This window comes from Emydura macquarii, unplaced genomic scaffold (genome assembly GCF_026122565.2).
Source record: "Emydura macquarii macquarii isolate MOO-44397 ecotype Brisbane River unplaced genomic scaffold, CSIRO-AGI_Emac_v2 contig_1363, whole genome shotgun sequence".
Classification (NCBI taxonomy): Eukaryota; Metazoa; Chordata; order Testudines; family Chelidae; genus Emydura; species Emydura macquarii.
Window position 1 is genome coordinate 22491265 of NW_027131500.1, and position 25724 is coordinate 22516988.

The 25724-nt window shown below is 36.4% G+C and overlaps 1 protein-coding gene across 1 annotated transcript in view; it reads left to right on the forward strand.

Annotated features, from left to right (window-relative positions):
* Positions 1-25480, forward strand: part of IQCM (IQ motif containing M) — a 107898-nt gene extending 82418 nt beyond the window's left edge. The window contains exons 8-9 of the mRNA XM_067551591.1: positions 20370-20528; positions 25418-25480. Of these exons, the coding sequence (XP_067407692.1) occupies positions 20370-20528; positions 25418-25458 (200 nt within the window). The 3' untranslated portion in view covers positions 25459-25480. The remainder of the gene's footprint in view (positions 1-20369; positions 20529-25417) is intronic.
* Positions 25481-25724: the final 244 nt, after the last annotated feature.

Genomic DNA, 25724 nt, shown 5'->3' on the forward strand with positions numbered 1-25724 from the left:
CACCTGAGATTCATCTAATGTTTTTCCATATGTAAGGACAATCATCAGTGTATCTGTAATTGTTGCAAGAGGTTTTACAACATTTCCAAGCCAAAATATTTTAAAGATCCCTTAAATCAACCAAGCACCCTATCTACCCAACCTTCACTCGTGGACAGTATATAATAATTACACAAGGTCAAAACCTGAAGTACTACCTCAGACAAAACTGTAATTGACTTCGTGGGAGTTTTGTCTCAAGAAAGACTTCAGGATTTGACCTTGAACATTTATTGTAGGCAAAATAGAGACATAACCTCCTTTATGCTATGAATTCAGTCATTCTGCACAGATAGGAAAAAGTGAGTATAAATTTTTGTTTGATAAGCATCATTTAATATCTCTGTTCCCTATTCCGACATCTACAATATACCCACAGGATCTAAGAACCATCTCAAACAGCACCACGTTCTAGTCCAAATGCAAGTTTCATTTAACTGAATTTGCCCTCAATAACAAACACATTGAGCACAGAAGACATAAAATAAACAAATGAAAAATAATTTAAAAAATGTCTCTTTCCCACTGGAGAGAAAAATGGGGAAACGGGAGAAAGAGACTCAGGGGACAAATGCTAGCCACCTCATTTAATGAACTCCTGGAAGGCACCTGAATACTATTCTGGTAAAGAAGGTCTAAGGAGCTGAATATTTAGTATAGCATTCAATGTCATTAATAAATCTTATAATAAATTATATACTGTATACAGAATTATAGGCCACTAAAATAAAATGGGAAGTACTGTAGGAACTAGTCTACCCCATAGGGGTTAAGAGGATTGCTTAGTTAATATTCATAAAGTGTTTTGAAAAGTACTGTAGTATATATCATCATTATAATGGATTTGGATTGTGTGCAGTAAGACTTTTACACAGCATTCATTTTAATATGAATGTGTTTTATAAATTAATACATACATCGGGGTCTCTCTTAGGGTATAAACTAGTCACATAATTGGATCAGTGTAGAGGCAGTATTGACTACTTTGAGCTGAAAGACTTGGGTTCAGTTCCAAACTCTCCCTCCTTAGGATAGCAAATAGAGCACTATGGACAGAATGTGCTCATTCCCAGAAACAGGGAAAGAGAGTGCTTTTATATGACCCCTTTTGATCATTGAAGAAGCAGTGTGTACTGGTCTGAAAGATGAGGATGGTATTTTTAAAGTGGAATTCTCTGAAAAGCCATTCTTTAAAAGTGTATTGTGGGGGCTTCCATATTTACTGGGTATTCATTACTTCATATCAGATATTCTCAGTTTATGAGTAAAAAGATTTTTTTTCTACTAGCACATCAAATTCTGCCTGGGCTCTTGAAAATCAATCTGAGTGTTTTCCTTCTTGTGCATTGTCAATAATAATAAAGATCCTACAGGCCAAATTCTTCCCTCCCTAATACTTATACAGCGCAGCTACGTTCTGTGGCATAATCACACTGTGGTGCCAGGCTGCCATTGGATGGCAACTCTTATCTTCTACTTTGGGTGCTTATCGTCTAATAATGTCAAACAACATAGCTATAGTCTCTCATTTAAACAAGCAGGAAGAACAAGTAGCTGTGTTTTCTTAAGGGAAGTAATGCTGCAATTCTGTTGAGCATTAAAGGACGTAAAATCTCTAAGGATAATACACAACAGTAATGATAAATGTAATGGCAGACTGGAACAACAGGCCATATCTTTACCAGAGACATTGGAATCTCTATTTGGAGGGTTTTCCATTGTAGTGTTGTCCTCGGAGGGTCCGTTTGCTTTGAGGGAAAGTTTCCACTCTGTTTCTCCATACAAAAGGAGTATAAGAATTTATCTATAGATGCCCTATTCATCTCATCTGCCATATGCCATTGTCCTACTCCCATTACTCTTGTGCTATGTTCACAAAATAAAGGAAAACATGTTAATCATTTTGATGCCACACTGCATTTACGAGTCTTGAAGGTCCTGATATTCTAAGTTGTTTCAAATATCAATGACTTTCCCACTCAAATTTCTGCTTAGACATGATTACTGAACCAGGATATCTTCTCTCATCCAGATTAGTAGCATTGTTACTGAAAGGGTTGTAATGAAAAAAGCAAAATATTCTGAGCATGGGATATATACTCAATTAACATCCAGGAACCTATCTGTCTCAAAGGTGTATTCCAGAACATGCCTACAAGTCAAACACCACAAAGTTCTTAAGAATCCTGTCATTCCAACGGTTTTTAGAAATAATCTAGGGAGTTGGTCCTCATCTTGAAGTTATGGTGGCCCCATTGAATTAGTTTCTGAATTCTGCAAAATACCAGACCTCTCTTGTTCCTATTCCCTGTTGAGATATTAAAAAGTCAGTATTTGCCAGCCTTTAACACTGAGATCTTCTTTATAAGTATAGGGGAAATTGTAATCTTAGATATCAGTGTCATGACTGTTGACAAATGCTGACTTTTAATGGTGACCACTGTAATATGTTTCCTAAAACCAGCACGTCTGTTTAATATCTGTCTTGATCTTAAGAGTTTTCTATAGTGCCCATCCCTGTAATTTGTTCTTCACTATGTTTTAAAGTAATATTCTGAACTGCAATAACATCAGTATGAAAAGTATCAGAGTTTGTAGGGACATTCAAAAAATGATTAGTGTTGTAATTTTTATAAAGCTAAAGATATGCTCAGGATTTCTGCAGATATTTGGTGAGATGCTAAGATACAGCTGTACATTCTTGGTGCAAGAAGTACTCAGTAGGGAGGAGGGAAGTGGGGAATGGGTATTTTTGGATGCTATCTATTTTTTTCTCCAGATTACTCTAAAAGGGATTAGGATTGGCAGGAAACTATCCCATTCATTAATACCTTTGAATTATATTTGGATCCAGTTGTAATACCACTATTACACTGTCTACACTGTGTCTACACTGCAGCTGGGAGTATGCTTCTCAGTGTGGGTAGACAGACATGTGGAAGCTCTGCTCAAACTAGCATGCTAAAAATGGCAGTGAAGTTATGATAGCATGGGCGGCAGCTTGGTCACCTGAGTACATACCTGCCCAGAACCCTTGGGTACATATTTGGGCAGCTAGTCCAGCCACCACCACAGTTATCCCACTTGCACTGCTATTTTTAGCATACCAGCTTGAGTAGAGCTAGCATGTGTCTGTCTACCTGCACTGGGAAGTACACTCCCAGATGCAGTGGAGACATACCCCAAAAGCAAATGCTGTTTGCCTTATTTAGAGTCTAGGTATGAAGAAGAGAAAAGGAAAAAACAAATAGCAGCCATTTAAATGACAAATCAACATTAAGGTAGTTTTTCTGTGTATGGTTTAAAAAAAAAGTTCATATTTTGAGTTTTTGATTAAACAGTTTGTTGACAATTTGATTGTTGACCAAAACCCCAAATTTGTTTTTAATCAAAATGTTTATGGCCAGTTCTAGTAGCTGCTAAAGTAGATATCTTGACACAAATCATTTTAAAAATAATTTCCATTTGTTTGTGGGAAATTGTTTTAATGGGCTTTCTTCCATCTCTAGTTCTGAGTGGGCCAAAGGTGTCATTTAGTCTGGTCATGGAACCAAGTAGACGTCTAATCTTACCTTTTGACTATCTGACCTTTTACTTTTGACTATCTCCTCCCGGACCTGGTTACAAGTGGTCCAAGGCCTCATATTACCTCATTGTGGAGCCAAGATGTAGAGCCACAATTGACCAAGAAGCTTCCACTCTTTTTCTCCTTTTTTTCTGCTTCAGGGATGCTAGTACTCTTTTTTCCTCAGTGGTTAGAACTCTTTACCAAAGAAGTTGAATGCTGCAGTCAAGCCTGAAATTTTAACCATAGTTTCTGTTCACATTCATAGTTCATAATTCATGATTCTGTTGCTAATGATTTACTCTTTTGATGGTCATAGACTCAATTACTATTCTTTTCTCTAATATAAATAGTTTAGAAGGAGGAAAGGTACAGCACACATCAGTGAGCTTCCCCGTTTGATCTTTTGGTAAAAATTCCTAATGTCAGATACTGAGATACTGCAAATAAGCACAGCTCTATTGAAGTTAATGGAGTGATGTCATTTTACACCAGCTGAGGATATGGACCCTGAGTTTCTAACTATTATAGAATATTATTTTAAAATATTTTAAAAGTATTACTTTATTCTTTTAACAGTAGAGCTTGGTTTCATGTGATATCTTCCATTCTCAAAGTATCCCAAATGCTTTATGAAGCAATGATTATGTGTTAGCTGCCAGCAGTATAAACAAATAAGTGATCATGAGCAGCCATTAAATACTTAGAATTACCATTAAATAGGAGGGGTGAAATCCTGGCTCTGTTAAAGTCAATGTCGAAATTCCCATTCCCTTCAACTCAGAATTTTTTCTGAGAAAACCTCAATGTCTGTATTAACTTTATCCCCTTTTCTCTTTGTCTTGTGATTGTGTGCACCATAAAATGTTAAAATCCTACCACTACAATCACGATGGATAGTGAAAAACTGAGTTGACAGCTCATCTGAAGGACTATACCTTGAAAGGTCTATCCCAGGTTTTGGGGTCCTTACTTCATATCCCAAAGACCTGACCCAATAATTCTGTAACCCACAGAAAATAGATCCATACTCTTTCGGCACCAAAAGTCTGACAAGTTAAAATCTAGTATTCTTCCTTAAAGATGGACATACACAAGGAAATTCTAACTGTAGATCATTTTTATGATTTCTGTTAATTCTGTATTTTTCAAATGCTATTTTTAAATATGCTATTCAATAGGGAGAGATTTCCTTTCTAGGACTGGGTTACACAGCTGGAGCTACTACAGAAAATATACTTGGGCTTGTAACAGAGACATTAGTTACAATAATTTTATAACTACAGTCTTTAGAGTACTCATGGGCTTGTTATTCAGCCATCACAATTGTGTCACCAATTGTTCCCACAATCCTTGGGGATTAAGAGTAAGGTTTCCATGGTAATCTTAGATTTTGTAAATGTTAATCTTTTCCCTAAATGGATGGTAAATAGTTTAAATAAATAAATGACCAACTGGCTGTGAGTCAGAAATATAATTAATTGGTAAAAGAAATAGAAATATACCTCTGGTATAAAAATAGATTAGTTTGTTGAGCCATAATACATTCAAAATCTGCAGAATCATGACCCTACTGATAGTCAGTGTTAACAAAAGCTTGCTCCTTAATTATCTGATTGCATTCAGCTGCTGTTTCTCTCCTAAACCTAATTATAGTGCTAATAGCAGCTGTGCTGCCATTGTTTGTTGTAATTCATTTTAAAGTAGTTTGATTGGGTGTCGTTGGTCTTCTTGACTAAATGTACAAGGTTCAAAGTATCCACTGCCACTAATAGCCCTCATCTCATCCCAGGATTATACTAATTATTTTTATAATAATATGTTATACATTATACATAATTACTATTTCTAAATGATAGTTCTACACCAAAAGAGATGTTAAATAAAAAACTATATATAGTTTTCATTGTCTCTCTCTCTCTCATTATATATATATATATATATATATATATATAAAAAAACTTTTCTGACCAAACTCCATTCCCGTATTAGCCAACAACTACAGTATCTTTTCATTAATCTAAAAGATTTTCATATTGTTCCGTTCTCTATTGCGTTTCATTAATATCCTTTTGTCTGATCATTCTATACATCTGTGGCTGTAACAGGTGCCCTACGCAAGTGCTTTTAAAGGAACAAGAATGTCCTTTACATCCTTCAGGTTTTGTTGTGCTACTAGTAAACCATTTGACAGGCCACACTTTGACGATTTAATGTAATAATTATAGTAGCTACTGGACATGGGATTTAAAAGTGATTATGATTACCACCTACGTGATTGCAAAAAGCCATTCCATAACTTGTGCAGTACATGAATTTATGGCATAATATCTTTTGTCACTTTTAAAAATGAGATGGACTCTCATAAATTACTGAATGCCCCCATATGTTGGGTATTCAGTTTGTGACTAAAGCTGTTGACTTGATATTACACTGATAGACATCACTGTGCTCATCCATGCCAATGATGTCGTCATTTTCATAGTGAGAAGCCCAAGAAACCAAAAGTTGACCAAAATGAGCAATAAGTGACATAGGAAGTTATCCTAGGCAGTGGAGCGAGATACCATGTTTAGATACACATCTGACTTGTTTCAGAGTCCAAGTGTGAAATCATAGTCTCATTGAAATAAATGTGAGTTTTTGCCACTGATTTCAGTGGGGCCAGGTTTTCACTCCAGAAGAATTTGGACCCTCGGGTTTTATTCAGGTACCTCTGTAGCAGAGATGTGGCATTATCTAATGATACACGAAGAGGACACAGAGCCATGAATTTCTGAGTTCTAATCATGGTTCTGACACTGACTTTCTTGTAGTCTTGGGTAAGTCAATGCCTCTTGATCTGATTTTGATCTGGTTTTACATGGATGTCACTCAACTGACATGCTTGGAGTAACTTCTTATTTACCCCAGAGGAAGTGAGATCAGAATCATGCTTGGAGCCTGTAATTTCATTTGTAAAACTGAGATAACTTTTACCTAATTTATGAGTTAATATTTGTTTAGAGCCTTTAAGATGTAAAAGATGTTTTCAGTATTTTTAATTATGGGCAGAGCTGGCAACACCACCTATTATTAAGGCAGCTCAACACTTCCCATTTTAAGACCGTGTGTTCAGTCTCTTGCCAAATTTTAACTGTTTGGGATGAAATTTTTCATGCCAAGTGTCTGCCTCTGGCTGACATTTTTTGGAAAATTTTAACCAAAACAATTCAGCTATTTCCTAGAAGAACATTGGGAAAAAATACATTGGGGAAAGAGACTGGGGCAAAGAGCTGGGGGTGGAGGGAGGCAGTGAGATTGGATGAAAAGCCCTGTGAGGAGACTAGGACTGAGAACCAGCTGGGATGGGGAATGTGGGTGATGGGGGGCTACTGGATTTCAGGTTACGGGAGACAGACACGTAGGATAAGGAGCTAGGAAGGGGGGAAATGATACTGGCTAGGCAAGGAGACTGCAACTGGGATTTTTTGTATGTATGTGTGTGTGGACTGAGACATAGATTCTGGAGGGGTGAGATTAGGAACTGCTGGGAAAGTAGGCTGATATGGGATGAGAAGCCCAAGACATGGTGACTAGGAGTGGCTAGGTGAGGTAAATGGGACTAGGATGAAGAACCAGGGGGAGAGAAGAGACAAGACTGAGGATAAGAACAGGTTTGATATTGGTGGGGATGGAGCAAAAGGAGTCAAGTTTCGGGGGAATAGGCAGCAAAGTCTGTGTCCACTAGAGCCTGGAATAGAACCCAATATTCCAGAGTCTCACCGTTCCTCAACTGTCCACAAAGTATCTGTGAAATCCAGTGGCAGAGTCTCATCCTCTAATGTTGGTACTCGGCTCAAATAGCAGAGGTCTGTGTGGTGGATCAACCTGCTGATGACTCACATTTGATGATACATGATGGAATTTCAGTTTTTTCAGTTTGCTTTTTTTAAAACCTGAGAAAGTATATGCCTAAAAACCCTGCTTTAAAAAAACCCACCACTATTAAGGTTACAAAGTCAAGCATTCCGAAGTTAGGAAATGCCAGAATTAAGACATCCTATGCAACCTTAATCTGGTCCATTGTGCATATACATTATGCTACAGTCTTTGATTAAATGATTTCATGCTATTTTTTCCCATAGGATCTCTCTGCACAGTGCACAGGATAGACCTACTCTGAGATGAATTAGGGTTATATATGAATGTAAACTGTTGTCCATAGGATCCCTGCCTTATTTATTGCAGGTGTTGAAAGGTGTATAGTGACTGAGGAAAGGGACTAAAGGAAGAGCAAGGATAGATGACTGTTGCTTTAGAGACATGGATTATATCCTTGCCTTTGCCACAGATTTCCTATGTGATGCTAGGCAAGTCACTTGAGCCAAACTTTTCACAGGCGGTCACTAGGTGTTTTCATATTCTGGGTGTTCTGACCTGAGACCTTGGGGTCTGATTTACAGAAGTGCTGAGTAATCCCAGCTACAACTGATATTTGGACTTCACTTGCAACTTCAAAAGCACATAGGCACCTAACTTGCATTGATCCCACCTAGGTGCCTATCTGCCTCTTTAGGCACCTACATACTTTTGAAAAATCTGTCCCTCTGTGCCTCTGCTCCCCATCTGTAATATGAGGAAAATATTCCTTCATCTCACAGGGATCTTGTGACAATAAATTCATTAATGTTTGTGAATCACTCAGATTCTGTATGATAAGCTCTATAGAAAAGCCCATAAGGAAACTAGTAATTCTGTCTTCAGAGCAGGGTTTGAGTCATGTGTATTAAATAAGGCCCAGGGCCACACATTGAACAGCAAGAAGAAACAAAATACTGAGCTCCTGTGGGGATAATATAGTATACAATCAAATAATTAAAGACTGCATGATAATGCATATGAACAAGAGGGCTAAATTAAACTTTCACTGGCATCCTTAGTTCTGGAATTTCTTAAACTTTGGTGTTTGATTTTGCAAACTTAATAATGTTCATTTAACTCAGGTTTTTTGTGTGTGTAATATTCTATAAAGTTGGATTGTCACTAGTTTAGGAAGATACTTATGACTCACTTGTGGCTCTGGTACTTGTTGTTAATAAAGTCATCCCAAACTTGTAGCAATAAAAGCTTTACTGCACTTCCAGCCACCATATATCTATATTAGGGGCATGATTAATTTTTCATCTTTGTCAGCTTCTCTCTATCTCTCTTTCTCTCTCTTTTTTTTTTTTTTTTTAATTACATCGATACCAAATCCACTGGATTCCAAATATTAATCTGGGTAATGAGACAAGTCATCTATTTTGATAAAGATAAATGTAAAATTTATTGTAGCAGAACTTTAATAGCATAATCCATTTAAAAGCATATTATGTAGCATATATTTGCCAGCTATCTCATAGTCTGCAATATGAAAGTATAGTTTAGAGTTATGCACTACATTTAAAAAGTACATTAAGTACAAATTTTAACAATGAGAGGAGATTTAAAGTGCAGATTTCATAAAATATTTGTGAAGTGAACATACATAGATTTTAACTATCTTCATAGATTCATTGATTATGAGGCCAAAGGGGGGACCACTGTGATCATCTAGTGTGACCTTCTGTGTAACACAGGAGTCCCTTATACATTAAGTCCCTGATTTAATTCCTGTTTGAACCAGACCATATTTTACTAAATAAATACAATTTTGATTTAAAAATTGCCAGTGATGCCAAATACATCATAATCCTTGGTAAGTTGTTCCAATGGCTGATTATCCTCACTATGAAAAATTTTAGCCTTATTTCCAGTCTGAATTTGTCTAGCTTCAACTTCAAACCATTGGATTTTGTTATACTTTTGTGTGCTAGATTATCGGATTTTTGTTCCCATGTGGGTACTTACAGACTGTGAGCCCTTAACTTTCTCCTTGTTAAACTAGACAGATCAAGCTCCTTGAGTCTCTCTCTCACTATAAAGAATCCTTTAGTCATTCTTGTGGCTGTTCTCTAAATCCTCACCAATTTGTCAACATCCTTCTTGAAATGTGGACACCTGAACTTTGAACTAAATTGTGAACTGAATATAGTATTCCATTACAAGTTGCACCAGTGCCAAATAGGTAGTATAAACTCTTTACTCCTACTTGAGATTCCTGTTCATACATCCAAGGATTGCATTAGCCCTCTTAACCAGAGCCTTTCATTGGAAGCTCATGTTCAACTGATTATCAACCATGATTCCCACATTCTTTACAGAGTCACTGCTTTCCAGAATAGAATCCCCCATCCTGGAAGTATAGCCTATATGCTTTGTTCCTAGATATATAACTTTACATTTGATTGCATTAAAGCACATATTGTTTGGTTGCACCCAGGTTACCAAGAGTTCCCGATTACTCTGTGTCCTGCTTGTCACCCTTTATCATATCTATGCTTGTTATTGTTAGAAATAACCAAACAGGTTGTCCATGGGGCGGATTAGGGAGACGGAACCCTTAATTGCCTGCTCGTTCCACCTCGACACCGTGAGTGAGCGATGAAGGGGTTACTTTACAATCCTTTTATCCATAACAGTATGTAAACGTATACATTTCCAGCAACTCCCCATAGACCCTTATTTGGTTACATTGACACCTATAAAATGAATATTAACAACTACATAATAAATACAATTATACCTGCCCCTATTTGTTGTTTACAGGATTATTGCACGGAGCACAGGTACATTACCTGGAAACTTACTAACATTTTTTAAAATATACAATATGCAAGGGAGGGAAAGAAGATAATGCTGGAGTGGAATGACAATAGTTATCCTCAGTCTCATCCCCTGTATGGATGGCCAGGAAGGAAGGAAGGAAAAGGAGAGAGATAACAGACTCTAAATAGAATTCATACCAATTAGCAGAAACAAGGTTTGCCCATGCCTTGACCCCGTTCCCTGTAAGGTAGGCCTGACCATTTGTCCAGCTTTTAACTCTTTACTCTCCTACAGTTATTATCTTAGCTTCCACATGTTCTTGCTGTCTACCCTTCCTCTGAAGTCTAGCTTTAAGAGATGTACTGAGTACATGCCTCTTCCATTGACTAGTATCTTGTAAAATATTCATTGTGATGGTGTATGTTTAATATATAAGAACACATGAATATAAGGACAGCCATGGTGGTCAGACCAATGGTACATATAGCCCAGTATCTGCCTCTGACAGTGGCCAGTGCCAGATGCTTCAGAGGGAATGAACAGAACAGGACAAATATCAAGCAATCCAATCTCTGTTGTTCAGTTCCAGCTTCTGGCAGTTGGAGGCTTAGAAACACCCAGAACATGGCTTGCATTCCTGACCATCTTGGCTAATAGCCATTGATAGATAAGTTCTTGGAGGATAGGTCTAGTTCTTTTTTGAACCTAGTTATACTTTTGGCCTTCACAACATCCAGTGGTAATGAGTTTCACAGGTTGACTGTGCTTTGTGTGAAGAAGTACTTCCTATTTTTTCTTTAAAACCTGCTGCCTCTTAATTTCATTGGGTGACCCCTAGTTCTTAAGTTATATAAAAGAGTAAATAACATTTCTCTATTCACTTTCTTCAAACCATTCGTGATTTTACATACCTCTATCTTATCTCCCCCTCCCCTCCTCCCCTTAGTGTCATCTCTTTTCTAAGCTGAACTGCCCCAGTCTTTTTAATTTCTCCTCGTATGGAAGTTGTTTCATACCACTAATCATTTTTGTTGCCCTTCTCTGTACTTTTTCCAATTCTAATACCTCTTTCTTGAGATTGGATGATCGGAACTGAGTGTAGTATTCCAGATGTGCGCATACCATGGATTCATATAGTGGCATTATTATATTTTCTTTTTATTATCTATCCCTTTCCTAATAGTTCCTAGCATTCTGTTGGCTTTTTTTGACTGCCACTATGCATTGAGCAGAAGTTTTCTGGGAAGTATCCACGATGACTCCAAGATCTCTTTATTGAGTGATAACAGCTAATTTAGATCCCATGATTTTGTATGTATACTTGGAATTATGTTTTCCAAAGTGCAGTACTTTGCACTTCTCAGTATTAAATTTAAGTTGTCATTTTGTTGTCCAGTCACCCTGTTCAGTGAGATCCCTTTGTAACTCTTCGCAATCAGCTTTGGACTTATTTATCCTGAGTAATTTTGAATCATCTGCACATTTTGCTACCTCACTGTTCTCTTTTTCCAGATGATTTATGAATATGTTGAACAGTACAGTACAGATTGCTGAAGGACATCATCTCTCACCATTGTGAAAATTGACCATTTATTCCTACCCTTTGTTTCCTATCATTTAACCAGTTACTGCTCTGAGAGGATTTTCTTTCTTATGCCAGGACTGCTTACTTTGCTTAAGAGCCTTTCATGTAGGACCTTGTGAAAGTCTTTCTGAAAGACTAAGGAGCTATATTGATGGGATCACCTTTGTCCACTTGCTCCCTCAAATAATTCTAATAGATTAGTGAGACATGATTTCTCTTTACACAAGCTGTTATTGACTTCTCTGCAACATACTGTGTTTATCCATATGTCTGACAATTTTGTTCTTTACTATAGTTTCAACCAATGTCCTGGTACTGAAGTTAGGACTACTGGTCTGTAATTTCCAGGATCACCTCTGGAGCCTTTAAAAAAAAAAAAAAAAAAAAAACAATTAACATTACATTAGGTACCCTCCAATAGGTTACATTCCACAGTTAGTAATTCTGCAATTTCATATTTGAGTTCCTTCAGAACTCTTGTGTGAATACCATCTGATCCTGGAGACTTATTGTGGTTTAATTTATCCCAAAACCTCCTCTACTAACATAACAATCTGGGACAATTCCTCAGATTTGTCACCTAAAAAGAATGGTTTGGGTGTGTATCCTCTACATATCCTTTACAATGAAGATTGATGCAAACAATTTATTTCGCTTCTTTGTGACAGCCTTGTCTTCTTTGAGTGCTCCTTTAGCACTTCAATTGGTCAATGACCCCACTGATTGCTTGACAGGCTTCCTGCATCTGATGTACTTAAAACATTTTTGCTGTTAGTTTTTGTGTCCACAGCTAGTTGCTCTTCAAATTATTTCTTGGCCTACCTTATTATACTTTTACACTTGACATTCCAGAGTTTACGCTTCTTTCTATTTTCCTCACTAGGATTTGATTTCCAGTTTTTACAGGATCCCTTTTTGCTCTAACTGTCTATTGCTGCAGAAGTCCAAAACACACTAATACACATGGAAAAATAAGTTTCTAAGATGTTCACAAAGCAAAAATATGAAATACATAATAGTAATTTAGCTATAGAAGGAGAAATTAAAAATTAAGTATTTTATTCAATAGTGATTACAAGTTCAAATATATTATTAATGTTGTTTTTGTTTCAGTTCAACAAAATAATCTTTCAGCACAACACTTAAAGCAGATGTTTGAAAAATCTTATATTAACAATAATTACCTAAATTTCAATCATTTGAAACTAAGTTGGCTTGATTTTCCCCTTCCAGTATTGTTTTCAGTAGAAGCTGACCATAAATACTCTGTGCACACTTCTTAGATAATGTCATTGATTACAGAGCAGCAGGAATAGGTAAACGCTTTAGACTAAATTACAGCAACTGCTTAATTTCATATTAGCATAATTTTGAGTCTTTACTAGAAAAAAATCTATCTCTGGTTTACAAAGAGTTATTGAACATGAACAAATATCTTTCAGTTCCAATGCTGTTTTAAAAGATAATTTACAAAAATACAAATAATATTAATAAAAAGCAAAACAAAAATGATTACCCCGTATACTGATGAAGAAAACCATACTGATGAATCCTCTTCAGATGCCTGTTGTGTTCAGATTAGGCTTTAACAGAAAAGGACAGGTCACAAATTATATGTGATTATTGTTTTAACAGAAACCAACAATATAAATTAAGGGAGAGATGTTCAAAAAAGCACCAATGGGGTTTAGGTGCACATTTTCATTGGTGTTTGTGCTTCTAAATCCTTTAGGTGTTTTTAAAAATCACTTCTTAAGGTTCTTTTGTGTGTGATCTGTTCTTCTTTTAGGCTCCAATCCTGCAAAGATTTACACAGGTGCCTCCTGATATACATTGTAGTTAGTTCCATTGACTTTAATGGGACTACTTGCAAGCCTCAATTCAGCAATCCATTTTAGCACATGCTATTCAGCAAAACATCTAAGTATGTGCAAAGTCCCACTAAAGTCAATGGGCCTTCAGCATATATTTAAAGTTAAACATCTGCTTTAAGTGTTGTGCTGAAAGAGAGTACTTTGTTGAACTGAAGCTACCACATGTAAAACGAAGTACATGTGCAGATCGTTTGCAGGATCAGGACTTTGGTGTGTTTGTAACTTCCACAAAAGGAGAATAGCCACCTTTTCCATAATTCAGTAAATACAAATAATACTTATTATCCATTTAGATGTTTGTACAAATGCCCCATTCAATCTTAGACTGTAGCCCTCATTCTCTAGCTTCTTCTCTGTAACAAGAAGCAGATATTGACTTATGCTGAGACCACAAAAATTTATTGTTTTAAGAGGCAAATTGTGGCCAAGGCAATGCAGAGATCAATATTTACTTCAAGGGATAATTACACTGGATGTTCACCACTACTTGATATCACTGTGTGTACTGTTACATACCTTCTCAATCTCTTCAGAAACATCTGGAAATCTCTCTTATAGCTATTCATTTATTAACTGTAACATTTTTTAGTGAATAGCTTAAAAGAGAGCTAAAGATAGAAGACCAGTCCAGCTCCTATTGAAGTCAATGGAAAAAACCTGTCATCTTTCTTCTGAAGTGAACAATCAAGTTCTCTATCTTTTTCCCCACAGTTTTAAACTTTTGTATGTTTTATAATTTGAGTTGTTATTTGAATTCTGCCCAATTTGTCTTTTGTAATCAAAATAGATTATAGTACTTAATTTGTGGCCAAACCCACTGGAGTGGCTAATATTCCTGTAAAATGGGTAATTCCTATGTTACAGTATTCCTAGATTACAGTATCATTTGCACTTCCTGCTTTTCAGAAAAAGCAGCTCAAATTAAATTTCTTTCTTACCTATCCCAGCTAGTAGTACACCATTAAGCTGAATTGAATTTAGGTAATTGCTATCAAAATATTTTTCCTCTAATTGTACAATGTGTGAATATAATGAAAGTGTTTTAAAATCAATTATAACCCATTTTATAGTAATTACTTCTCTTAATTTACATATAATACTTTTCTTATATTAATAGAACCTAACCCAACATTTTGGGGTTTGGGTATAGCTTAGAACTGTTGACTCACATTTAGTTTTCCACTGCAACTCCCAAACCCTTGTTTGTGGTGGTACAACCTAGTCAATATTCCCCCATTCTATAAATTCTTGTGAATTTGAGTATCCTTTCTAATGTGAACCATGTTATATTTGGGGTTTTGTAATCTTTTTTTTTTCTGTCCATGATTCAAGATTATACTATGTTTGTAATGCTGTTTGGCCTTATTCTGCAGTCCCTGTGTGGAATACACTTCCACAGTGAGAGCAAGGTTGCTTCATTTAGCACAAATGTAAGTTGAGAGTATGCATGATCGTGTTCCCATTGTAGCAAAAAGCAAAACTCCCACTGAATTCACTCAGCAGACCTTTATCTCCAGCTCCCTCTCCCCATGCTGCCCTATTCTCAGGCATGTTGGGTGTAAAAGGGGCAGAGAATGGATGTCTGTGAAGATATTGACTTAAGTCTGATCTTATGTCACACAAAGTAATTGTTTATCTATTCACTCTTCTTTCACTGACAGTAGGCAGGAGTAATTTCATGGATATTCTCTAATTCTCTCACTAATGTAGGATTGTGTTTTCTTGAACTCTTTGATCCAGTCATCACTTTTTACGTAGTATGTGCACACGCAGTTCCACATCTGTGCTATGCACTATCAAGCCCTTTGTGATTCTTCATAGCCTCATGCCATACCTAGATATGAACATGGTATTCACTCCTGTATCCTCCAAGCGATTAAGAAAATATATTGAATTATACTGAACCCAAAATGGTCCAACTGTCCCCTCCTCTCCCCTTGACATGAGCCATTAATAAAATATGTTCATTTTTTAAAATAAAAATGGTGATCTACATTTCTCTAGTTTCCCTCTGAGATTATGTGGAACAGTATCTCATGCCTTACTACAGTAAATAAAGGAGACAAATTTTGTTCACAGTTATCACCTTGCAGCTCCCACTGAGTTCAAATGGAGTTGCATGGTTGAACTAGAGGCTGTAACTGATACAGAATTAAGCCCTGTAATAACAATACTTAGCTCTTAAATAGCACTGTTCATCAGTAGATCTCACAGCACTTTACAAAGGACACAAATATCATTACCCTCATTTACGGAAGGGGAATTGGGCACAGAGAGGAGAAGTAGGTTAGTGGCAGAGCTGGAAATAGAATCTAGGTCCTCCAAGCCATAGTCCAGTGGTCCATCCACTAAGCAACACTGTCTTCACTGTACAAAATGTCATGTCTTCCTTTTCTCCACTAAACATGTTTTCTTGTCAACAAATTAAGTAAAAGATTCTGTTGTGGCTTCTCCAGTCAGGGCCAGGGTAGTGGAGATACAAAACTTACAACAGCAGGAGCAGTGGCTGGAGGCACTCTACCTGCAGATTGCTGGAGCAGGCAAAGTAGGCGAAAACTCAGAAGCTGGTCTTATAACATTTTAGAAGCGTAGCATTTCCCCTAGCACCAGCCTCCAAACACCAGCAGGTGGGCAGGGGCAATGATCATTAACCTCCAATCCCAGTCATGTTCCCTCTGGAATGTGGGATTCATGTGGCTGGACTAGCCTGTATCTACTGCACATAAGAAGCACAAGCATCAACATTTTTACTGCTTCCTCCATGAGTATGAAGGAGATCAGGAGGGGCTTCCACTAACCTTCCCACCTCCCCGCCCTGCTTATGAATATCAGCAGAGGCAGGCAGAATCTTATCCAATGTGTGTTAATATTGTAGTTCACAACCACATGTATTTGCCTATAAGTTTTCTTTGTTCTATATTGATATGCTACATACAGCTTTTCCTTATGCCATATACAATTAATTTTCTGCTGTGACAGAAAACAGAACATGGGCAATTAACAAGAAGAGTAATTTAGTTTGCTTGGCCTTTTCAAAGAAAGGTAATACCATTCTTCCATTTCTATCTGGATTCAAATTAAAAAACAGCTTTCAGAACAAAAGACAATTTAACCGTTGGGCTTCCCGAAAGAACAATCTTTATTTATAAAGATGTAGAAAGTGTGTTGTTTCACTGAACATCAAAAGAATGGAAATTTGTTACCAGTATAGTGGGAATAACTTAATTAACCCATTCTTTATCAAAGAGCTTTAGAAACAGAATGGTCAGGGAATCCAATTATGGATTTTCTAATGAACCCATCTGTGCCAAGCATTTAGATGTTTGATTAGAGAAAAATATGGTTTCCTTGTCTCCATATCCTGGGGGGAACAAAGGGAATGTTTTTTTTTTTTATAACCCGATGAGCCTGAGTGCGTCAGCAATCACCGTTGTGGCTTTCAACATGGAGAACTTTCTGACAGGGAAAGTATCTTTCTAGCTATCTGAAGTAATAGAAATCAGAATGTTTGGTGTAAAAAACTGGCAATTGGTGCTTAAATTATTTGTATAACTGCTGCAATTATAAACTAGAAATATTCCTATTCAAATGCATAATCCATTTTTTGTTTTGTGTTGTATGTTGGAAGCTTTCTTAGTGTGCTATGCCTTCAATTTAAAGTCTAATATTTAACAGATGCAGAGTGATGGATCTAATGTTGTTTACTGTATGAATGGCATTACAAAAATTAAGTTTGCCAGCCCGAGAGCTGGGAGGCAATGAGGAAATGGAAGAGTGGATCATTTGTCTTGAAGTCTGATAAGAGCTGGGTATTGTATTTTCCAGTACAAATTGAGAGTGCCTGTGGGGAAGTTACATTGTGTTAAGGTGGTGAATGGTAGTGATGGCACTGAGCAGGAGGCTCATGCAAGTTAATATATGTAATAGACATGTCTTGTCTCTGCCTATCCAAATTTCTATTGTTTATCACCTTTCCACAAGCTTTGGGAGATACTTACAAATCGACTGCTTTGCTAGCTAACAATTTGAATTTTCTGTTCTGCAATTCCCTGGTACTTTTTTCTTCTCCTTTAAAATAGGTAATATGTTTTGTCATTTTTTTCCAGTTCTGGGATCCTGGCTGTACTTTGTTAGCTTTCAGTAATAATACCCAGTCACTTTCATACTACTTCTGTTAGTTTCATTAGCTCTCTGAGATGAATTCCATCTGATTTTAGTGAATTTTCTTCTGTTACAATAAATGTGATGTATATTACAAGATCAGCTATTGTACTTCTTATTCAGCTTAGCCTGGATCATTCTTTTCTCCCATACTTTTTTAGAAAGGTGTGTATGAATTTGGGAGAAGTTTGTGTTAATAGTCTGGATAGGAACTGATAATCTCCATGCATCACTTTATATGCTGCAATATTTTTAAATGCTTATACGGAGATGTGATGAGGATTGCCAAAATGGTCTGAAATTTTAACATTTCATTGTCTCTATATTTAAAAACAAGTAAACATCCCAGAACTCAAGTTATCTGTATTTTTAATATGTTGCTGTTCTTTGGAGTAAAAAAATAAGAGCGGGCAGTGCTATTGACTCCTGGGGGCAGATCCTCAGCTGGTGTACATTGTGGTAGCTCTACTGAAGTCATCAAAGCTGAGATAGTTTACATCAGCTAATGATCTGGCCTTGGGTTTCAAATTTTGGAGTGTTGTGTACAATGGAGTTTGTAAATAGTAACCAGGAATTTTTATTAAATGTTGTTTCTTAAGTTATAAAATCATTTTAAAATAAAGTGTTATTGATTGTAACCTTTTGCATGGCCTCTCAGTATATCGGCTTGATTAGTCCTGCAGGTCACATTCTTAGTCAAGTTTTAATAAACATTTTTGTCCTTTTTCCTTGTCATGTATTATTGGCATTTAATTATAATATCAGAGATCAATGATCCTTTCATTTATTTTCCTAAGTTGTATCACTCAGTGACATCCCTCTGAAATGCTTTCTTAGCAGTTTTGCCCTTCAACTGTAACTCCTGTTCCTCAGTCTACTTCTTCATTAATGATCTTGGAGTGCTTACATTAATGCTTAAGAGAAATATTACATGTAAGAGTTCCATTAATTTAGGAACAGGGACAGTCTATTTAGATTCCACTTTCCTTGTTCAAGGAGTAGAACATTTTTCATTTTGATAAATGAACTGCCTTGTTTATAATTTTTTTTACTAATGAATAGAAAATAATTTGTTAAATAAAAATGGTATGACAAAAAAGTGTGACATTCACTTATTTCATACTGAAGAAAATGAATGCAACATGAAGTGATTTTACTGAACTGTGACAACAAATTTTAAAAGTTCAGATTTGAGAGCTGTGATGCCTTGGAGTTTAATTGTTAATGGGATACAGATCTTTTCCCTCTGATCTTGGTTTCAAATGCAACTCAGATGGCTAACAACCAAAAGTTGTCAGTGGTGAATGGTTGTACAGTGACATGAGATGGATGACTCATTCTGCTTTCTGGTGGATGCCAAAATTGTTCACACTAGAAGTCCAATATTACCACAGTTGATAGTCTTGAAGGTGGGTTGTGTGTGGAGACTAATTGGCATGGAAAATAAAGTGTTCCTTGCAGTACTTAGAGGTGTTTCCTCCTGGTCAATACTACCATATAATATGGAGAAACTGACACTAACACTTGCCTGTACTGTATGCAAAGACAGGATTTTAGTTTCCCAAACTGCCAGTCTAGTGCTTTCAACAAGCACCCAGTTCATTTAAAAAAACAACAAAAAACTGGTAGGAAATAGTTCCCAATGTATTTTGATAGTGTATAATTCTGTGAGTTGTTGTGTCTTAAATGATTAAGATATCATTTTAGCATTTGTTAATTTTACTTTTTAGAATTTACACAATAAATTTAATATGAGAAAAAACAAAGTGCATTCACAATATCTGAAACATCCACCTCATAGTTTCTTTAACTTTAAACACAAATCAGCAACTGATCATTTCAAATAGTTATTGAAAAGACTGACTGCTTGCTTGAAGTTGTAGCTCATATATCATTTTCTCAAATAATTTATCAAGCTGAAGCTTGAGGTAGTGCTGTTCATGGCCAATTCACAGAAAGCATCTAGCCTGGGGCTTTCAAAGGGCCAAAGGGAGTTAGGCACCCAACCCTCAGTGATTTTTCACCCTTTGAAAATCTCAGAATATTAGTGTGGCTTAATATGTTTCCTAATACAACATTATCTACTAGTGAGCATCATTACTGTACATAATACCAGTTTAATTATTAGAGCTTTTTTATTAGTAGTATTCTGTGAAGAACCTTAATATTGCCATTAAGCATTTAAAGTAAATCTATCCAAAACTAAACTAAATCTATCCAAATCTTTACCATGATCATGAAATTAACATGCATTAGCCGGATACTGTGAGGTGCTTCAATGGTTCAGCCTGCACAGTCTCAGGCGTCAAATTTAGGGTGTGAAACCATCCCTAAGTGTGTGATGAAGCCAAATGTCCATGTGCAGCTACCGTTAATGTCAGTGTGAATTGCATGCATATATCAGAAGGAAGAATATGCCTCAGTATTTCAAGTGTAGTTGTAACGCACTATATGACTGTTGTTAATTTATTCCCAGGTCACACTCCTGAAGTAACAAGCATCAAGAAGCATCAAGCGCTCGAAATGATTTTCACACTATATCCTCCGCCTGGTGCAAAGCAGAAAAATATAATTCCAATAAAGTCAACCTGGGTGCAACCCATAGTGGATGGAAATGATGGATACAGATATTTAGGTAAAAATTTAAAAACCATATTAGGATATGAATATAGTTTTTTTTTTCAGCATTGTGTGGTATAAGTGGTATAAGTTATGAGTATAGACTATATTTCTAAAGAAATGCTGAATAGTATATATACATTTTCTAAATAAATCAAATATTTGATAGAAGTGATGATCTTGAGTTAGAAGCACTGGCTTGTAGGAGAATCCGCTACCGAATATATTTCCTCAGCATTTTGGTAAAAATTGCAATAGGTCTAACATTACAAAGGGGCAATCTGTAGTGTGCCTGTGCAGCTATGTGAAGCCCTTATCAGTAAAAATGCCACATTTCTACCTCTTAGTGGGTCAGACAGTAGAGAATTTTGCACACTGTGGAGTACAGCTGTGTAGCCTCTCTCTACAGTGGAATGCTGGGAAGAGAGGAGAAGTAGAATGGTCATCTTTGGGCTGTGCTAGCATTGTGCATACGGGTTCTGGGGACAGAGACACCTAAATGCTGTGGTAACACCACAGTACCCATTGCAAAGTCTATCCAAATGGGCTCAGAGCAGGGTTCTGTGGTGTCTTTCTCTGACAGCAGAGGGGTGGGCCTGAGGAAGGATGTGACTGCAGCTGGTGGATATGTGAATGCATTGGCTTAAACAGTGCAATGGCAAAAAAAGCAACCTTTTTTACTGTCTATATAGGAACAGTTTCAGAGTGATTTCACTGGTGTCTGCAGCCAGGGAAGAAGGAATCTTTCTTTACTTGTATCTCCTATACAAAGAATTTGTAATTTTGGCTGAGAGTGAGAATCCACAAGGCTAACATTCCACATGGCTTGAACCTGCTATTGCCTTTCCTCATCTTGCATCATGTAGCAGCAACCCAACTGTCGGTTGGAATCTACATGATCTGACTGAATATCTTGTCATTCCTTCCCACACCTTTTATGTCAAATTTCCTGAGCTTATTAACTAGGCTGTGAGCCAACTTCCAAGATTTGGCCTGAAGTGGACAGCAAGTATGTTGCACAGAGATGCTGAAATTAAGGGCACAGGAAGAAGATCATATACTGCTACACAGTTGGGCCTTTTAAAATAATATGTATTGAAAGGAGAAGATTGGAGGAGAGGTAAGTGGAAATGGGTGGGAGTCGCTCCTCACTTTTCCAGCCAAACATCCCATTGTCTGGTGCTGTATTCACGCAACAAAAAGTTGGAACTGAAACCAAGTTGCAATGAGCCTTGACATTTTAGCAATACACACTTCCCTTTTTTCTTTTTTTTTTTTTAAAATAACTGCCTTATTACAACAAAGTTCCCACTGACAGCCAACATAGTACAGAAATAATCCTATTATTTACATGCTTTATATCTCAGCTGTGCCTTAAAATTACAAGGTCTTTATTCAAATTAAATTCCATTTATTGCATGACAATTTTCATCAGGTGATATCTCCTGACAGTAACAGTTACAAGCCTGTTTTTGAAAACAAGTTGTGGGAGGATTCTTTTTAAACTGGAGGTGCATAGGTATTTCTGCACATAATACATGCATAGCACTGTTTTAAATATGCTTGAATTATTGCTATAAAGTGATACATTATCTTTTGATTGGGCCAGATTTTTAGCTGATGTAAATTGTCATAGCTCTGTTGAAGTCAGAGGAACTAGGTCAATTTACACCAACTGCAGATTGGGGTCATTTTTGTTAGGGTAATTAAACCTGCCAGGCTTTGTAATACATAACTGCTTGGGTTGGTTGATTTTTCTAGGCAATAGCTTCACTTCTAAAATGCTTATTTAGATCTTTGATGGAACTTAGTGTGTTGAATTGATTAACATAAATAAGAATGATATAGAAGACAAAAGTAGATCTTCAAATGAGATTATGTTGTATAGAGTAAGGTCTACTTCTGGAAGCCCTTATAGTTTTTTCCAAGTGACCAGCATATTGTATCTTTTTGAGTTACAGTGGTTATTAAACCAGTTGACAAGAGAGATGCAGCAGTTGCCTTGAAAAGAGATTAGTCTATTAAAGGAGGACCTTCTGTAGCTCAGTGACACCTCTTCCTATAAACATTTAGGAAAAATAGCCCTGGAAATTTATTGTATGTTCCACCATTAATACCCATAAAGACTGGTACAGAATCCAGATGTAACTTTTTTAACTTATTGATTCTGCTTCTGTGGCTTCTGAGATGTGTTGAACTTTCATTAGATAATTGAATAGCAATGAATACACAGTTATCTGCTGATTTGCAGGAAGCAAAGATTTGTGTGATTTAAATAAATAGAAATGGACCTTTTAAAGTATTCTCAGAGTACTAGAGTAGTAGTTTTATTCATCTCATCGATCTATATGGAATGTTTTTGGGACACCATTCCATAATGCTTCTTCATTTATATTAACTGATATTGACCCCCCATTTCCTATAGGTAACGTGTTAACATCCCTTTTATTAAGGAGAAGTGACCTTTACTGAATTTTTTAAATGGAAAATGGTAGAAAATATGCGATTCTACTTAGAATGTGCTGGTTTTGAAAAGTGACTTTTCCAATTCAACATATTTATTAACATGCATATTCACAGTTATATCTGATCACTTTTCTGATTAAAGAGTCTATTAAATCCCTTATACTCTCCTCTTATCTAGTGAATTGGTAGCTGTGTTTTGATTTTAGAATTTTTATCACTAGCCATGTGTGAGTCAGAAAATGATGGTTAATGCTCATCTTCCAGGTTGTTTGCAGGACCAGCAATCATTTATATTAATTTTAGTTCATAAAACCTTTACTTTTTAGTAAATTGAGCAGATTTGATCAGGAAATCACTGAGACACCATAAACATGGAACTAAGCAATGCCATTTTTAGAATCAGTTTTCAGGGTATAGATGCCCATAAGGTTGGAATTCTTTTAACTCCTGATTTTTCTCTATGATCTGAGGAAGGGGGGGTGAGTTTTCTCTATGACCTGGGGGGGTGAGTTATCAATTATCTTGTTGGTACAAAGAGAGAGAGTAACAACTAAGAACATTATTAAAAGTTAGAAAAATTAATTATATTGTTTTCTCAAAAGTAATTACATTTCTCTCAAGATGAATAAACGTTGCAGAAATAATTTCATATAAAATCAAGATTTAAAAGCAATCTTTCCTAAGGAAATTGAATATACTTTTCACAGAGCCAAAATGATCCTTTTATAAAAATAAAGACAACTTGAGAGTCAGAGGGTGGCTAACTAAATAAGCAGTATTACTCACTTTAATTTTCTTTTCTTTTTTTTCTTGGTTTTGGATGGTAGTTGTTTCCAGTTAGGTCTGTAGGTTTCTGGAAATGGAGTTTTTGGGCTGATTTCATCTTCTGCTCCGTAATGTGCATTCCTCTATTTTCCACGGAAGCCAGTAGGGTTTGTAAGGATTACCATGCTATGAAAGGAGTCCCTGAGAGAACGAAAATTTGCTATCACTACCAACTCCTGTAGTATTAAGCACTTGCATTTGGGTCAGTCTCCCCTAAACAACTTGCTAAGTGTGGGGCAGCATGTTTCAATTGATAGGGCAATGGAGCTAGGACAGAAGACCTAGGTTTTATTCAGACTGAGTTGCTGTATCACCTTGGCCAAGTCACTATAACTCTCTGTGCCTGTTTTCCCATTTGTAAAATGGGGACAATGTTATTTACCCATCTTTCTAAAGCGCTTTGAGATTGGCAGACGAAGAGCTATTCATGTAAATACTAGTTAGTAGTAATATTAGTAGTAAACTCTTTTTTGCTGCGTCAGCAGTTGGCCTCAGTTTGCACTTTGATGGTATGTAATAATAATAAGTAATAATTATATTTATTAATCATCTTTTTCTCCAAAAGCCATATGGAACAATGATATGCTGCCAGTCACTTAAGGGGTTCCCATTACAATTTTCCTTTCTCTTTGACAAAATCCTTGTACCAGTGGTGTGCGTGCTCACAGAGAAGTGGGAACCTAGGACTGGGAAACTATATTTTTCCATTGGAACAAAGTCATTTTCCCAATATCATAACCAAGCAAGCAGGCAACACCTCATAGCAAACAATCTTAGAGTCACTCTATTTGCTGGTAATATGTATATTTTTTTCTTGAAAAATATAAAATACTTTGATAGTGTAGCAAATACGTGTATAATTTGAATGTGCAGGGAAGGGCTGAGGAAGATCTTGTAGTGGTAAAGCCTTTCCTGGAAAATTAATTTACAAAACAAACACTTGTTTTGATCCAAAGTCTTTCCATTGACTTCAACAGGGATTTGGATCAGAGCATTGGTACATTCCAAAGATGAATACTTTGCTTTTCAGTAATCATTCCTGGGGGGAAAGTAATTCCTGGAAAGGATGATTTAGTGACAGTATTCAGAGAGGTGGTGAAGGGGATGACTCCAGCCAGAGGATCGGAAATCACCCCAATCTTCCCTTTAATATTGTAATGATCTTTTAAAAAAGGGTTCCATGTGTACCCTCTGTCACTGACTTGGGAAACTGTACTATTGTGCAGTAGTATACTACAAACATAATGGAAATCATTAAAAACATACTCATGAAATTCCAAAGGAAAAGAGTAAATGACGGGGCTTCAACAACACAGGGGAGAAAATGGGAGGGATAAAACCCTTATAAAATAAGGGAACAACAGTGACCATTCTGAAAAAAAACTAGAGAAGAGGGGGATATTTCAGACGTTGTTTAAATGTATGTATACAGTATAAATTACCTCTTTATTTTAGCTTTGACATTACTATCTTGATTACTGAGCTGTTTAACGGCATGATTTAATTTACATGGTGTAGCATCAAAAATAAAAGGAGCAGATATTATAGATCTAACAGGGGAAATTCTTTATATGGTGTCAGTTTGGAATAAAAGCTTCTAATGATGTCTTTCAGGCAACCCCCTAATCTCTGCAAGATGTGAAGAGCAGAATTAGAGCAGTATGTGGTCTTTCCCATGTTTGACTGTTGTGACTCAAAGACACTTTTGATCACTTAAAAGATACTTCAACATTCAAGCAAAACAAAATAAAACACATGAACTAGTATAATTTCTACAACATTCCATTTTCTTATTTACATCACATCAGGGTCAATTTTCAATGCAGTTCATAAAATAAACTGCTCTTTTGGTTGTTAAGGTCTTCCCAGTGTCAGATTCCAGCTGTGATTAACAATAATGTGCTTTGCTGGCTAAACCAGC